The 15,962-nt window shown below is 40.9% G+C and overlaps 1 protein-coding gene across 5 annotated transcripts in view; it reads left to right on the top strand.

Moving 5' to 3' along the window:
* LOC124119305 (nuclear hormone receptor HR96-like) overlaps positions 1 to 15,962 on the top strand; it is a 259,199-nt gene that overhangs the window by 22,520 nt on the left and 220,717 nt on the right. Inside the window, exon 1 of one of the 5 annotated variants that reach the window (XM_046481773.2) lies at positions 8,677 to 8,776. The exons of 2 other annotated variants lie outside the window; for them this stretch is intronic. In XM_046481773.2, coding sequence (XP_046337729.1) covers positions 8,728 to 8,776 — 49 coding nt within the window. In that variant the 5' untranslated portion in view covers positions 8,677 to 8,727. Of the gene's footprint in view, positions 1 to 8,676; positions 8,777 to 15,962 lie in introns of those variants that run through there. 2 more of the 5 variants (XM_046481772.2, XM_046481777.2) reach the window with 2 other exon arrangements.

Here is a 15,962-nt window from a genome sequence, read left to right as displayed (position 1 = left end):
TCTTTAGAACTATTACTGCACAGCACTTTCTCAAAGAGCGACATCAATGCGCCTTCATTTGTAGTCACAGGAGTTTGTGGGGAATTTATTGGCGCGCTAGTGTTGCGAATCTTGTGATGTATTATTTTATCATTCTGGCTCTTGTTTATTCGAAAGGTTTGAGGGGGGTCAGAAAAATAGCTTACGTTGCCATGGAGACGAAAGCATGTCGAAATTATTTTGTGCTCTATGAACATATTCTGGAGGTTTTCCTGCCCTTTTTCTGTCGATACCATTGAAAAGAGGTGTGAGGAGTTTGTGAATGGAGCTTGGGAATGTTACGTAAGCCAAGCGTGGTTCACAGCCATGCTGTTGCCGGGTGAGTGTGTTGCCATATTTTCCACTGTCATAAAGTCATTATTCTAATTTCTAATGATTTTGCACACACATCAAACTGGCCATGTTATTAGGTAGACCATTCAGTGTTGTTGACAGCAAGTTTTATAACACGATAAATGCCATATATAAACAGATGCTCCCTGAGACCATGTTTATGGCATGTTCTGGGGAAGGGCCTACTGTTTATAACTTGGTATGGCAAACGGAGACTTTATTACCAAGACGCCACATGATCAGAGGTGGTTTTTAAGGCTGAGAGCATGAAAAACTGTGTCAAAACTAAGAATCTATTTGCGTATGAAGAAAATTAATGATCTGCGATTCAGGTCAGTTGTAAAAATGAATGATTTGGAATGGGGTTCCTTCCAGCTGATAGGGGGGTGGGGGGCAATGTCAGCCCAGCTGTTTAATCCAATCTGGGTTTGCTGTGTGGAGTTGCTTTCCTCTGATGGATATACCGGCTGTCTCTGTCAACCTTGGTTTGCTGTGCAGAGTTGCTTCCCTTAGATGTACATGGATACAGCATCTCTCTCAGCCAACCTGTTTGATCCCTTGCCGCATCATACCAAACCACATTCGGGATGGCACTTGTTGTTACCCTGACTGGCATTCAGCATCATACCAAACCATGTTGGGGATGGCACTTGTTGTTACCCTGACTGGCATACAGCATCATACCAAACTATGTAGGGGATGGCATTTGTTGTTACCCTGACTGGCATACAGCATCATACCAAACCATATTGGGGATGGCACTTGTTGTTACCCTGACTGGCATACAACATCATACCAGAGATAAGACAAGGACTGGTCAGCTCGGAGTCAGTATACTGTGTCTGAGTGGGATATTCATGTTAAACTGCGGCATGGTATCTCAGTGGGCTAGAACAATAAATCAGCATCAGTCCGGACTAGTACAAGCAGCCACACACACACAAGTGCATGCATGTTGCTATATAAGTGCATTAATTTTGGACGCGACGTTAAACCCCATTTCACCTAAATAGAACTGAAAGCATAGACGACGTTATGTCCAAAATACCAAACTTTCATCCATTAGAAAAATATATACAAATGATTTATTTACTTGATAGTAAATCACAGTCTGTTGTACAAAAATAGCTAGAAATATTAATGAAAGTTTTGAGGTTTGAAGATGTCCATAAGCTTTATCTTATTAATAAAGATAGCCAGTCAGAAGTCTGCAGTCAGAGCTATATATGTAATGTCAGTCTTAGTATACACCCACCTACCGGTAGGTTAACAGCAATAACAACTATACAGTCAATAAACTTCTTGTTTAAAGGTTTTATTCACTACCTGCAGCATTGATGTACACGATATGGCACACGTGAGTCCACGAGATGTTGCTGATGATGATTGATACAGTTGAAGTGTTGTCAGATAAGATTGATGTCAGTTCATTGTTTTCCTTATTTCCATGTATTCAGTCTTTCCTTCAACAAAATAATCTCCTTTGTCATACTTCCAAATAATACAAGCATTAGCGAGTTGAGATTCTTCACAATCCAACCCAGATTTAATAGATATATGAAATTACCAGTCATGCTAGGTATGCGTTTTGCGACAGTCATACGCAGTTTGTTTCCAGGATCTCAATCACCAGACTAATACATGAATACATTATTGTTTGTAGGGTTACATAGATAAAATAGACAAACTTTGATCTTATAAGCGTCTCCAGAAACACTGACCCTTGACCTTGATTGTGGCGATGGGTAGAGGCGAGATTAGTGCACCCAGTGACCTGTCGTGCACCCAGTAAACTCTCAGGTGGATGTGTTGCCAGGCTGGGTAGGCATGTGTCACTCTTGTAGCCAACGTCTCGTTTGTCTACCCTGGTTTCATGCTAAAATATCTTGTTTTTTTCAACACTGACATCAGACAATTCTGTCACAGACATGGTTAATACATGTTTAACGGACACGTACCTTCTAGTTTGCGACACTTGATTTTCTTATCAGAAAGTTTTTCTATGTTAAATTGATAGAAAAGAAATGAGTAAGAAAATAAACTCTTTTTTGAAAAGGATGAATGATGCAGCATTTGTCCATCAGGCTCTTGAGAAGTTATTTGGTTGTGAAGATGTAAATGCGCTATGCTGTTAAATATTTAATACCACATTCAGCAATGTTCCAACTCTGACAGTTCCTTTTAATAATCGGATCTGGCCGGACAAGTGTGACTGAAGGCATGAGTAGTGATCCATGCCATTAGGGCATGGTGTCAATGAACCAGATCACTGCACCAGACCACCAGCTAGATCCTCAAGTTGGCACTGAACAAGCACAGGATACTGGGAACCTATTCTGTCCTGGGATCCCAACAGTCTCATTAATAGCAACAACGCAGGGCATAATCGTTCATATTCACAAGTGCCATATGTGCACAGCAATTGGAGTGTTTAAACACATGCCAATGTAAGGCCCTATACAGAGTGATACTGATCCACCTGGACGAGGGGTGGTCTGGTAGCCTAGTGGTTAAAGTGTTTGTTCGTCACGGCAAAGACCCGGGTTCGATTCCCCACATGGGCACAATGTGAAGCCGATTTGTGATGTCCACCGATATTGCTCACTCACTCTACAGATGAATCTGTGGATATTGATACGCTGCAATATTCCACTTATAATGGACTGAAAGGAATCAAGTCTTGGCCAGGCAAACTGGTGGTTGATTGAATGAGCAGTAATTCCGGCCTCGACAAACTCTGCCATGTCACACATTATGACCTCCCAATCCTCATTAGATCACTCCTACAACACACATGGGAACAGAGAACAAGCATGGGGTACTGGGGACCTATTCTGTCCTGGAATCCCCACAGGGAGACAAGCATGGGGTACTGGGGACCTATTCTGTCCTGGAATCCCCACAGGGAGACAAGCATGGGGTACTGGGGACCTATTCTGTCCTGGAATCCCCACAGGAAGACAAGCATGGTATACTGAGGACCTATTCTGTCCTGGAATCCACACAGGGAGACAAGCATGGAGTACTGGGGACCTATTCTGTCCTGGAATCCCCACAGGGAGACAAGCATGGGGTACTGGGGACCTATTCTGTCCTGGAATCCCCACAGGGAGACAAGCAGAGGGTACTGGGGACCTATTCTGTCCTGGAATCCACACAGGGAGACAAGCATGGGGTACTGGAGACCTATTCTGCCTGGGATCCCCACAGGGAGACAAGCATGGCATACTGAAGACCTATTCTATCCTGGAATCCACACAGGGAGACAAGCATGGGGTACTGGGGACCTATTCTGTCCTGGAATCCACACAGGGAGACAAGCATGGGGTACTGGGGACCTATTCTGTCCTGGAATCCCCACAGGGAGACAAGCATGGGGTACTGGGGACCTATTCTGTCCTGGAATCCCCACAGGAAGACAAGCATGGCATACTGAGGACCTATTCTGTCCTGGAATCCCCACAGGGAGACAAGCATGGCATACTGAGGACCTATTCTGTCCTGGAATCCCCACAGGGAGACAAGCATGGGGTACTGGGGACCTATTCTGTCCTGGAATCCCCACAGGGAGACAAGCAGAGGGTACTGGGGACCTATTCTGTCCTGGAATCCACACAGGGAGACAAGCATGGGGTACTGGGGACCTATTCTGCCTGGGATCCCAACAGGGAGACAAGCATGGCATACTGAGGACCTATTCTGTCCTGGAATCCACACAGGGAGACAAGCATGGGGTACTGGGGACCTATTCTGTCCTGGAATCCCCACAGGGAGACAAGCATGGGGTACTGGGGACCTATTCTGTCCTGGAATCCCCACAGGAAGACAAGCATGGCATACTGAGGACCTATTCTGTCCTGGAATCCCCACAGGAAGACAAGCATGGCATACTGAGGACCTATTCTGTCCTGGAATCCACACAGGGAGACAAGCATGGAGTACTGGGGACCTATTCTGTCCTGGAATCCCCACAGGGAGACAAGCATGGGGTACTGGGGACCTATTCTGGCCTGGGATCCCCACAGGGAGACAAGCATGGGGTACTGGGGACCTATTCTGTCCTGGAATCCCCACAGGGAGACAAGCATGGGGTACTGGGGACCTATTCTGTCCTGGAATCCCCACAGAGAGACAAGCAGAGGGTACTGGAGACCTATTCTGTCCTGGAATCCCCACAGGGAGACAAGCATGGGGTACTGGGGACCTATTCTGTCCTGGAATCCCCACAGGGAGACAAGCATGGGGTATTAGGGACCTATTCTGCACAGGAGTCTCAAGGGTTCTTTCTGAAGGCTCCTAACCCACTAACTCAACACTGTTTTGAGAAGACTTACAGGAAGTTACAGATTATCTGTCTCAAGTGACTTGGTTCTGTTTGTCCTAAATGCTAATTAATGATATTATTAGAAGATACTCATCCCAAGTTCTTTGTGATTTCCAAGTGTACAAAGCACTATCATGGCTTCCATTTTCCCCTTTTTGTCTGGTGTGGTATTAATGTCATGTGCTTGATGTCACATCAGCCTTGAAAAATCTAAATTATACATTTTTGTGGAATAATAAATCCTAGACTTGTGTTTTTTCTGTATAATTAATCATTCTGGTTCTCACTTAAATGAAATACCATATGGAGTACATTGTCCCCTCTTGCACACAACAGAGTGGGTCTTGTTCACTGACTGTCTTCCAGCCATGGCTTTTTCACAATGACAAATTGACAAGAAATATTTATGTAAAGACAGATTTGCAAACTAAAACGAAATAAAAAGTAAAAATGAGAATAAACAAAGTTCCCATGACATTTATAGCATTTTCAAAACTTTAATGGTAGATTATTTTTTGGTAGGATAATTTCAATGTTTTGAAAACTGTTGTTTAATGTTCAAATCGGGTTACTAAAATATGTATTTGGGCAGTTTATGGTGCCTGCTCATCTCGAGGTATTTGCCACAACTGAAAGAATCTCTTTTGAGTTGACAATGTGATATTATCACAGCTCATTTGTCAGATTTTGGAAGCAATCTTGGTGCTGTTTTTGTTTCCGATCTTTAAGAAGGCTGTCAACAGCCTCTAACATATTACTGACCCCCGATTGGGTTCACTGTTCCCGTAAAGGTCCAGGAAACATGGCCTTTGCCTGCACATTGCATCTACAGGGTTCCTCTCCTAACTGTCTTTCACAAAGGTTTCAATAGCTGCTTGCTGAATTTATACTCAAGTTACACCAATTGGGAATAAATTTTGCAGGCGGCCTTGTTCACATTGGATGTCATTTTAATGACAGAATTTTAAAGAGGTATAGGTCTTTCGTGAATAATTTGGTTATATTTGAGCTGTTTGGTACGTTCAACCTCTTGAATTGTAATCTGTGAAATGATTTTTGAAAACATGCTTTGTTGCACGGCAGCCCTTGTCAATGCATGCTGACTTTCAAACAGCTGATGGTTGACTTGCCTGCTGCGTTGCTGACAATGTAATTGAAGATTATTAATTTAGTTTGCAGCATGAGAACAAGGTTTCTCACAATTTGTCTTATTTTACTGAAATAGAACCTTAACATGCTTCAGGACACTTCACTGTGTAGCAGCAAAGATATCCTCCTGGTCCATTTTGTTTGGTTGATAATGTGATAATGTATCTGAAAATTGCATGTTGAGGAAAAAAATGGGTTTATATTCAGACTTGAATGTTAAGTGTGAGAATTTCATGAATATACTTGTTTTAGTGTTTAGCTGTCAAAATGTTCAAAGATGACCCAAAATACAGGTCAGGTGATTATATTTCTAAAACACTGATAACCTCCATAGCTATATTTGATTTAATAAAAATCTCCATTTTAGGCAGCAACTGACGAGATGTCATGGAAGCCATAATTGATGGGGAAGAAATTTCAAAGCTATTGAATTTAAACATTTCACTTTCCTCCGCCTTACATGTGCAGGCACTGTTAAAGTGTATAGTTGGGAGAGTAACTTAATACGTTTTGGCACCAGCGCCTTGTGCACTTCACCAATAGCTGCCATCCTTTCATAGCAGCATCCCTGACCCTCTGTGAACTTATCCAAAGGAGACATTTAATTTTGATGAGATAAACTGTTATAGACCGGCTGTTAAATCTGACCAATTATCGTCAGCTAATTATGTCTTAAGCTAGCCGATAAGTAATCAATGCTAACTGCCCCTGCATCTGCATTATAGATGACATGACAGGTTCTGTCCAGCCGATATTCCGTGGTGCATTGTAGCAGGAAGTGGATATTATGTTCTAAAATTACAATTTATTACAATGACTTCATGTGTTGTCCTGTCTTAGATGGAAGACAGGAAGTCAAAGGTATATTTTTTTTAATAAATCATGGTTCATGATAATCGCTGATCATAATTATTCGAGATCATATTATGTTTCTTACCGGATATGATCATGGCGTTTGGTTGGTCTGCATTGTTGGTCTGTATTGTTGTATAAGTTGTTGTGGTGAGAGAAAAATATATACAGGTCTTATCTGTGTTACAGTGGTGTATATAATCAGATATAGGCCAGGGCAGGGTCAGTGGGTGCTAACACCGTCTACCATCGTTATACATAGGATGCACAGGGGAGGGAGGAGACATTACCTGCTTGTCAGGTGGGAGAAGCCTTGCTCCAAGGCTGTACTCAAAGATAAGCCCATGGATGTGTAGTAAATCTATCCTCCTAATAGGCAAGTTGTTTGTTTGTTGTTTAACACCTCACTCAGCAATATTCCAGCTCTATGACAGGAATCTGTAAATAATCGAGTCTCGACCAGACAATCCAGTGATTGAGATCATGAGCATCGACCCACGCAATTGAGATACGATGACATGTATCAAGCAAGTCAGCGAGTCTGACCACCCGATCCCGTTAGTCAGATCTTCACAAGTCTAGATATGTGGACAGTCTCTTATAGGGACAAATTGTTCTTATTATTTTTATAATCCAGAAATTAGACAATAATAATAATGATAATAAATGTCACGCTTGCATCCCAAGTTCCAAGTTTTCCGACTCCCCATTGTTCTTGGTGCCTTAGGTTTGGTACCTTCCAATCTGTTGACTGACTTTGGAGGAGGAACCCTGTTTCTTCCTGTTGTTTCCAGCCCTCCTGATGAATGTATGGATGGATGAAGGCTGGATGTTAAATGTACAGATGGATGGATGAATGGATGTTGAATGTATGGATGGATTGAGGCCAATTGTTAAATGGATACAGATGGATGGATGTTGAATGGATGGATGAATGGTGTTCAATGTGTAGATGGATGGATGTTGAATGTATATATGGATGGAGGCTGGGTGTTGAATGTATGGATGGATGGATGTTGAATGTATAGATGGATGGATGTTGAATGTATGGATGGATGGATGTTGAATGTAGGGATGGATGGATTATGGATGGATGGATGTTGAATGTATGGATGGATGGATGTTGAATGTAGGGATGGATGTTGAATGTAGGGATGGATGGATTATGGATGGATGGATGTTGAATGTAGGGATGGATGGATGCTGAATGTACAGATGGATGGATGTTGAATGTAGGGATGGATGGATGTTGAATGTAAGGATGGATTTTGGATGAATGTTGAATGTATGGATTGATGGAGTCTTGATGTTGAATGGATAGATTATGTTAAATGGATAGATGATATATAAATGAAAGCATGATTAATGATGAACTGAAGGTGCACAGGTAGAAGTTCCCATACAGTTTTCTTCAATTTTCAATTCTACAATATTTAAGTATGTTTTGTGAATTCCTATATATATATAGATACATATATATTAAGCTTGTAATGTGAGTTTATACATTTGATGTGTTGTTTTTTTGTAAGATGATATTCAGGCAAACTTTAGAAGCTGATTTCCTTACGACTGTGAGTCATTGCCTGATTGGTGGAATGTATTACAGACAGCAAGATTGTCATGACACTGTACAGTTAGAACATTTGTGTGGCACTGCATGATAACTCACAAAACAGTAACAGGACGGCATTGCAAATAAGAATCCCATAAAATACATCCAGACTGACATGTACTATTATCAGGGAGACTTATTGCAAGTTAAGTGACTGGTGTTGAGTCGAGGAGACTGGTTTCTGGAGACTGAATTTATAGTTTCATTATCTTGTGATAAGCCTGGATTGGTGTGTAAGGTTGTAACGACACCATGGGCAGGTGCCTGACCCGAGGTCGCAGCTAAGGTCACCTGATTATAGAGATTACTGAGAGTGTGGGTTACGAGGTTCTACATTGAAAGTAGCGTGGCGGAATACATTGAGGATTACCTTGATCGTTGATGTGTGGATTGAAGGATTTGAAAATTTAATCAACAAATGCACTGTGCAGTCGTCAACGTGATGCAGCGTAACCGGCTTCTCTCAGGTGGAGTAGATACGCTTGTGGTTTTCGTTAAGTTGGACGTGATGAATGTTTCGTACGATCGTCTTATCTTGTTGTTTTAGGCATTCAGAGCATCGAGTGTAGACAAGTCAAGTATATGTTATGGGGCTTTTTGATGTGGGATAGAATATTTATCAAAACTGCAGCAAGCCGTATTAATTGAAATGATTGTGTGGTACGTTATTACTGTCAGAATTGCCAGAGTCCATGTCGGGGGGGACTGTTTTATGTTTACTCGGTGGAATGATTGAGATTTTAGTCTTTAGAAACAGATCTGTTCGCCGTTGAGAAGATTACTGACTGTACATACATTGATATAGTTTCTGATAGTGCTTTGAGGCTTGAGATGTGGTTTCAGAGTAATCCATGCTACTGTGTTTTGAAGAACTCTCCAAGATGGGTGATTTCGTCTGGATTTTCACAAGTGTTGGTGTAATGATCTGTGAGTGAGTGAGTGAGTGAGTTTATTGGGTTAACCTGCACTCCTGCAGTCCTTATTGGGATATTAGTGACCTCATTCCCAAAGGAAGACAAGAATTGGGTACTTGAGACCCTTTCTGTTCTTGTGACCTGTGAACATCCAGGATAGAATGGGTCTTCAGCAACCCATGCTTGCTGTAAGAGGCGACTTTGCTTGTCGTAAGAGGCAACTAACGGGATCGGGTGGTCAGGATCACTGTCTTGGTTGATGCATGTCATCATATCTCAATTGCGTAGATCGATGCTCATGATATCAATCACTGTATTGACTGGCCCAGACTCGATTATTTACAGACCGTCGTCATTCCTGGAATATTGCTGAGTGTGGTATTAAACAACAAACAAAGAACAACGAACAACTTTCTGGCCAAGAGTCTGAATGGGAGACAAGCACAGAATTCTGGGCACTATTCTGCTCCAGAAGCCAGATAGGCAAAAAGCAAGCATTCCTAATTTGAGTATTGATGTTATCAAAATATCATTAGGAGGATAGATTGGTTTAGATGTTGCAGGCACAATATTGATATAGAAATGTTCTTGATGGGGAAGAATTTCCGTCAGGTCAGCAGAAAGAAAAGTAGTAATCTGGTCTGAATCCATATTGACCAGACATTCAACAGTGTGAAGCTTGAATAGACAGTGTTCTATACTGAATGAATCCATCATAAAGATATGCTGCAGCACGACAGATTGAACCTCTGTTTTATACCATAAAATATTGGTCTGAAGTTATCAGTTTCATAGGTGGCATAAATCTCTCTTTCCAATCTTGACACTCTAGGATGTTTGTGTGAAGAGTCGATCACAAGATGGTTAATGTACTTGGAGATTTCCTTTAGATGATCGGGATATTGAGGACATCTTATGTACATGAACGTATACACTGGAGTAACAAAGGAGTCACTGATTATTTGTATTTCAGATAAAACATACTGAAATGCCTACCACTCGTTTTAATATAACAGAAAGTCTAGAAAGTTTTTTCTGCCAAGCAGGAGGTGGTTGCAGATTAATATTGATCGTATTTATTGAAATGAACAAGTTGCCATTATCAGCTGCTGGAGTCTTTTATTTCTTTTAAAAGGAAATAGAGCATGAAATTTAAGCTAAATCTTCCTAAGATGGAAATGACTGCCCTGACGGATGCTGATAAACTCTTTGTGGATTTGGTTGGTGACAGTGACACTCACAGTGGAAGAACTGCCAGCGAGGCCTGGGGCTTCCTGTCATTATTACAACATTGTACATTGTTCATTTAACATGTCAAACATAGATTCATTCAATAAGTTTGTTATCACTTTCAAGACATGTAACCAGCAACTAGAACTTATGTCAATGCAAAATCACTGATGCAGAAAATTTTATGTTATTTTTTCGTCATGGATGAAGATAGCCATTAAGGAGGTGATTGTATTTCAAATGTTTCGGTAGCCATTTTATATTGATTTTAGTGAAGGCTGCAATGAGGAAATGAAATGACTGAAATTCTACTTAAGATTATGGCACTCTTGTAGGTGCACTTTTGGCGCCATTTTGGTAAATTCCTGTAGAGAGAAACATGAATGATGAATCAGTGTCTTAGTATACCATATTTTCTTGAGTATAGTGCATACTTTTTTCCCCAAAAACAAAACTGTGTAGAAGGGGATGCACATTATACACGGCATAATGAGTTTTGATGTTTTTTCCCCCAACGCGAAGACATTACCGTGAGCACATAACACGGGAAATACCATGTCAACAAATCCATACTGAAGTACGCAAATTAAACTGTAATTACACTGTCTGGCTATAAAAAGTGTTCATTGTGTATCTCGACTTATGTTTGTTACTTATTTCATTAATTTTATTCAAAATTCCTTTTGATATTGTTTTAATTAATTTCGGCGAAATCGTGTGTGAAGCGATCGGAAAATCGCACAACTCACCGTTATGGACAGCAACCATGGTCAGATTACCGCTTTTGACACCTTGAAATGAACTTTAGTTGACAGAGAATGGATACATATATCATAAACGCCATACTTTGACTCGTTAAAAGGCATATTTGTTCTAGTTTGACGATTCTATGTCTACATGTAGTTCTCGCGATCACATGCATGGGAGCCTCAACTGTCAAATTGTTCCAGGTGAAAAGAAAATAACTGGCAATAGCGATCAGCTGCACCAAAGTGCTATGCTTAGGGTTATTATTGTTTTGAATATATTTAGTAAAAGCAGCAACTGAAATAACAAGATATTGGAATATATTATTCCTGTTATAAAAATAATTTCAGATACAATTTTTCGGGATCCTTGCATCAAAATCCTTTAAAGTTATATCATTGGGTAAGTTTTAACTGAATCACCGATAGATTCCAAGAAAATGTGTGTACAGCTGATTGCTGTTTCCGTCTTAGTTTACGAGAAAATACACAAGGTAATCTTAATCCCTGGATGCAAAACAATGCCTAGCAGAACAAAAAATACAATTCAAATGGTAAATCAACATGTCTGGTGATTTTCTTATCTCAAAGTTCAAATTTGTACTTTCAAAAAAAATGTTTTCCAAAATACTGAATCTGCTAGAGGGGGGTGCACATTATACTTGGGTGCGCACTACACTCAAGAATATACGGTAGATAAATGCCATCTTTTGGTGTCCTGTTTGAAAACCAGGTGGTATTGAGGATCCGTGAGAATACATCAATGTTAGCGCTCATATCAACTTTGTAATTAACTTTTACAAGGTTTGATGTTATCAAATTATTTGAATGTAATCAAAGAATGTTTATAAGAGACCACAATTTATTGGATTACAACTGCTTTATTTACTGTGAAGGCGACGTTTCGGTATAGATCCTTATGCCATTGTCAAGAAAGACTGTATAAGACTATATAGTAGGTGGAGGATTAACAGTAACAACATTGCATACAAAAGAGAGAGTAACATCAGTAGGTTAAGTAATGACAGCAGAAGGATGATAGTGTAACACCATGATGGACGTAGAACACATGATGGACGGAGAACACATGATGGACGGAGAACACATGATGGGGAAGTCAATGAGACACGAAGACAATGAAACAGGACAAGTATACATAGGTTGACTGTGGCACTGACTGTGAAACAGGATAAGTATACATAGGTTGACTGTGGCACTGACTGTGAAACAGGACAAGTATACATAGGTTGACTGTGGCACTGACTGTGAAACAGGACAAGTATACATAGGTTGACTGTGGCACTGACTGTGAAACAGGATAAGTATACATAGGTTGACTGTGGCACTGACTGTGAAACAGGACAAGTATACATAGGTTGACTGTGGCACTGACTGTGAAACAGGACAAGTATACATAGGTTGACTGTGGCACTGACTGTGAAACAGGACAAGTATACATAGGTTGACTGTGGCACTGACTGTGAAACAGGACAAGTATACATAGGTTGACTGTGGCACTGACTGTGAAACAGGACAAGTATACATAGGTTGACTGTGGCACTGACTGTGAAACAGGACAAGTATACATAGGTTGACTGTGGCACTGACTGTGAAACAGGACAAGTATACATAGGTTGACTGTGGCACTGACTGTGAAACAGGACAAGTATACATAGGTTGACTGTGGCACGGACTGTGAAACAGGACAAGTATACATAGGTTGACTGTGGCACGGACTGTGAAACAGGACAAGTATACATAGGTTGACTGTGGCACTGACTGTGAAACAGGACAAGTATACATAGGTTGACTGTGGCACTGACTGTGAAACAGGACAAGTATACATAGGTTGACTGTGGCACTGACTGTGAAACAGGACAAGTATACATAGGTTGACTGTGGCACTGACTGTGAAACAGGACAAGTATACATAGGTTGACTGTGGCACTGACTGTGAAACAGGACAAGTATACATAGGTTGACTGTGGCACTGACTGTGAAACAGGACAAGTATACATAGGTTGACTGTGGCACTGACTGTGAAACAGGACAAGTATACATAGGTTGACTGTGGCACTGACTGTGAAACAGGACAAGTATACATAGGTTGACTGTGGCACTGACTGTGAAACAGGACAAGTATACATAGGTTGACTGTGGCACGGACTGTGAAACAGGACAAGTATACATAGGTTGACTGTGGCACGGACTGTGGAAACAGGACAAGTATACATAGGTTGACTGTGGCACTGACTGTGAAACAGGACAAGTATACATAGGTTGACTGTGGCACTGACTGTGAAACAGGACAAGTATACATAGGTTGACTGTGGCACTGACTGTGAAACAGGACAAGTATACATAGGTTGACTGTGGCACTGACTGTGAAACAGGACAAGTGTACATAGGTTGACTGTGGCACTGACTGTGAAACAGGACAAGTATACATAGGTTGACTGTGGCACTGACTGTGAAACAGGACAAGTATACATAGGTTGACTGTGGCACTGACTGTGAAACAGGACAAGTATACATAGGTTGACTGTGGCACTGACTGTGAAACAGGACAAGTATACATAGGTTGACTGTGGCACTGACTGTGAAACAGGACAAGTATACATAGGTTGACTGTGGCACTGACTGTGAAACAGGACAAGTATACATAGGTTGACTGTGGCACTGACTGTGAAACAGGACAAGTATACATAGGTTGACTGTGGCACTGACTGTGAAACAGGACAAGTATACATAGGTTGACTGTGGCACTGACTGTGAAACAGGACAAGTATACATAGGTTGACTGTGGCACTGACTGTGAAACAGGATAAGTATACATAGGTTGACTGTGGCACGGACTGTGAAACAGGACAAGTATACATAGGTTGACTGTGGCACTGACTGTGAAACAGGACAAGTATACATAGGTTGACTGTGGCACTGACTGTGAAACAGGACAAGTATACATAGGTTGACTGTGGCACTGACTGTGAAACAGGACAAGTATACATAGGTTGACTGTGGCACTGACTGTGAAACAGGATAAGTATACATAGGTTGACTGTGGCACTGACTGTGAAACAGGACAAGTATACATAGGTTGACTGTGGCACTGACTGTGAAACAGGACAAGTATACATAGGTTGACTGTGGCACTGACTGTGAAACAGGACAAGTATACATAGGTTGACTGTGGCACTGACTGTGAAACAGGACAAGTATACATAGGTTGACTGTGGCACGGACTGTGAAACAGGACAAGTATACATAGGTTGACTGTGGCACTGACTGTGAAACAGGACAAGTATACATAGGTTGACTGTGGCACTGACTGTGAAACAGGATAAGTATACATAGGTTGACTGTGGCACGGACTGTAACACAGGAATGCTTTTTGTGCACCAGGTATCCTCCTGATTTGAATATATCTCGTAATACCCAATGCTTACCATTATCCACTCATGTGGAGATCGGCTGGTCACAATGGCTGCCAGTATATATCCTGGCCATGAAATATTGAGGTGTTGAGTTAATTGTAATGCAGTTCTTACTTTTGTGCTTGTCATTCACATAGATTTATCTCATGCGAATACTTTTTATTAGTTTTATGTCATTAGCTAGATGTTATTTTGTAATTTATGTGACAGTAACTCTTCTGTTTAAGAGAATGCACGTGGCAACACATTAGATAGAGAATTGTTGATAGATGTGGATGATGCTTTCAGCAATGTTGACCATATGGAGTCATCTTAATACTGAAAGGGTTCGTATGTGAATAATGCTATAAGATGCTCATCCAAGACCTCGTTATCAACAAGTGAAGGAAAAGCTGTAGCAGAGGACATTGTTATCCTTGCCCCAATCCCCCTGTCCATAATTAGCTTGTGCTTGAAATACCTAACGATGAACTAGGGTAACGAGCTCCCAGTAAATGATAGAACTGAGGCATAGAGCCACACAGGTCATTGCTTACAAGATAGAATGTTTCTCTTCAGCTTTGTTAAGAAATATGAGGACAAAAAAAATTGAATTGAGACTGTGTGGGCAGGAATGAAGATGAGTTTATTTCTGATCCACAAATAGATTTTTAGTTGATATGTTGTTGATGTCTTGATGTGGCTTCACAATCAGAGGATGTGCAATAAGTTGGAAGGATGATGGTATTTGTCTGTTGCTCGGGGCAGATGTAGGTCTGTGTTTGTGTTTCTGAGTTTGTGTGTTGAACTGATGTGTATTCAGGATGAAATACTGATAGCTTAGTTCCCATTAGTAATAGCTTTAGTAGGCGGCAAGAACAATCTTGGTTATTAACAATCCCACTGTAGTTCGACATGGTGCTCCATATCTTAGTTTGTCCAAAGCATATATGTCTGATGAATATTTTAAATGTGTCATAGAAATCACTCCGCTTTTAGTTATAATAATATGGCACTGTTTGATAATATTTTCATCTGAAGTTTCCACTTTTAAATGCATTAAAGACAGTTGTGATCCATAAATCAATTGTCTTCATTGAGACTACAGCTTCTAAGATGTCACTTGAAGATGTTTAAATGCGGTAGAAAACAATTTTAAACTGTAACAGTAGTTAACGATCAATTTGATATATACTCACCACCAAAAGAAACATGAACCCTAGAAACATTTAGAGCACGTCTCAGTCAGATGCATGTATCACTGGGACTGCTTCCAATCAGTTAGTTATACACTGCTTTGTAATGGAACAAATTGCAAGATTCATTCAAGGGTGAAATACTGTTTTCCTC

Source organism: Haliotis rufescens, unplaced genomic scaffold (genome assembly GCF_023055435.1).
Source record: "Haliotis rufescens isolate VD_foot unplaced genomic scaffold, xgHalRufe1.0.p SCAF_27, whole genome shotgun sequence".
In the NCBI taxonomy this organism is placed as follows: Eukaryota; Metazoa; Mollusca; class Gastropoda; order Lepetellida; family Haliotidae; genus Haliotis; species Haliotis rufescens.
This window is presented reverse-complemented; position numbering and strand designations above follow the sequence as displayed.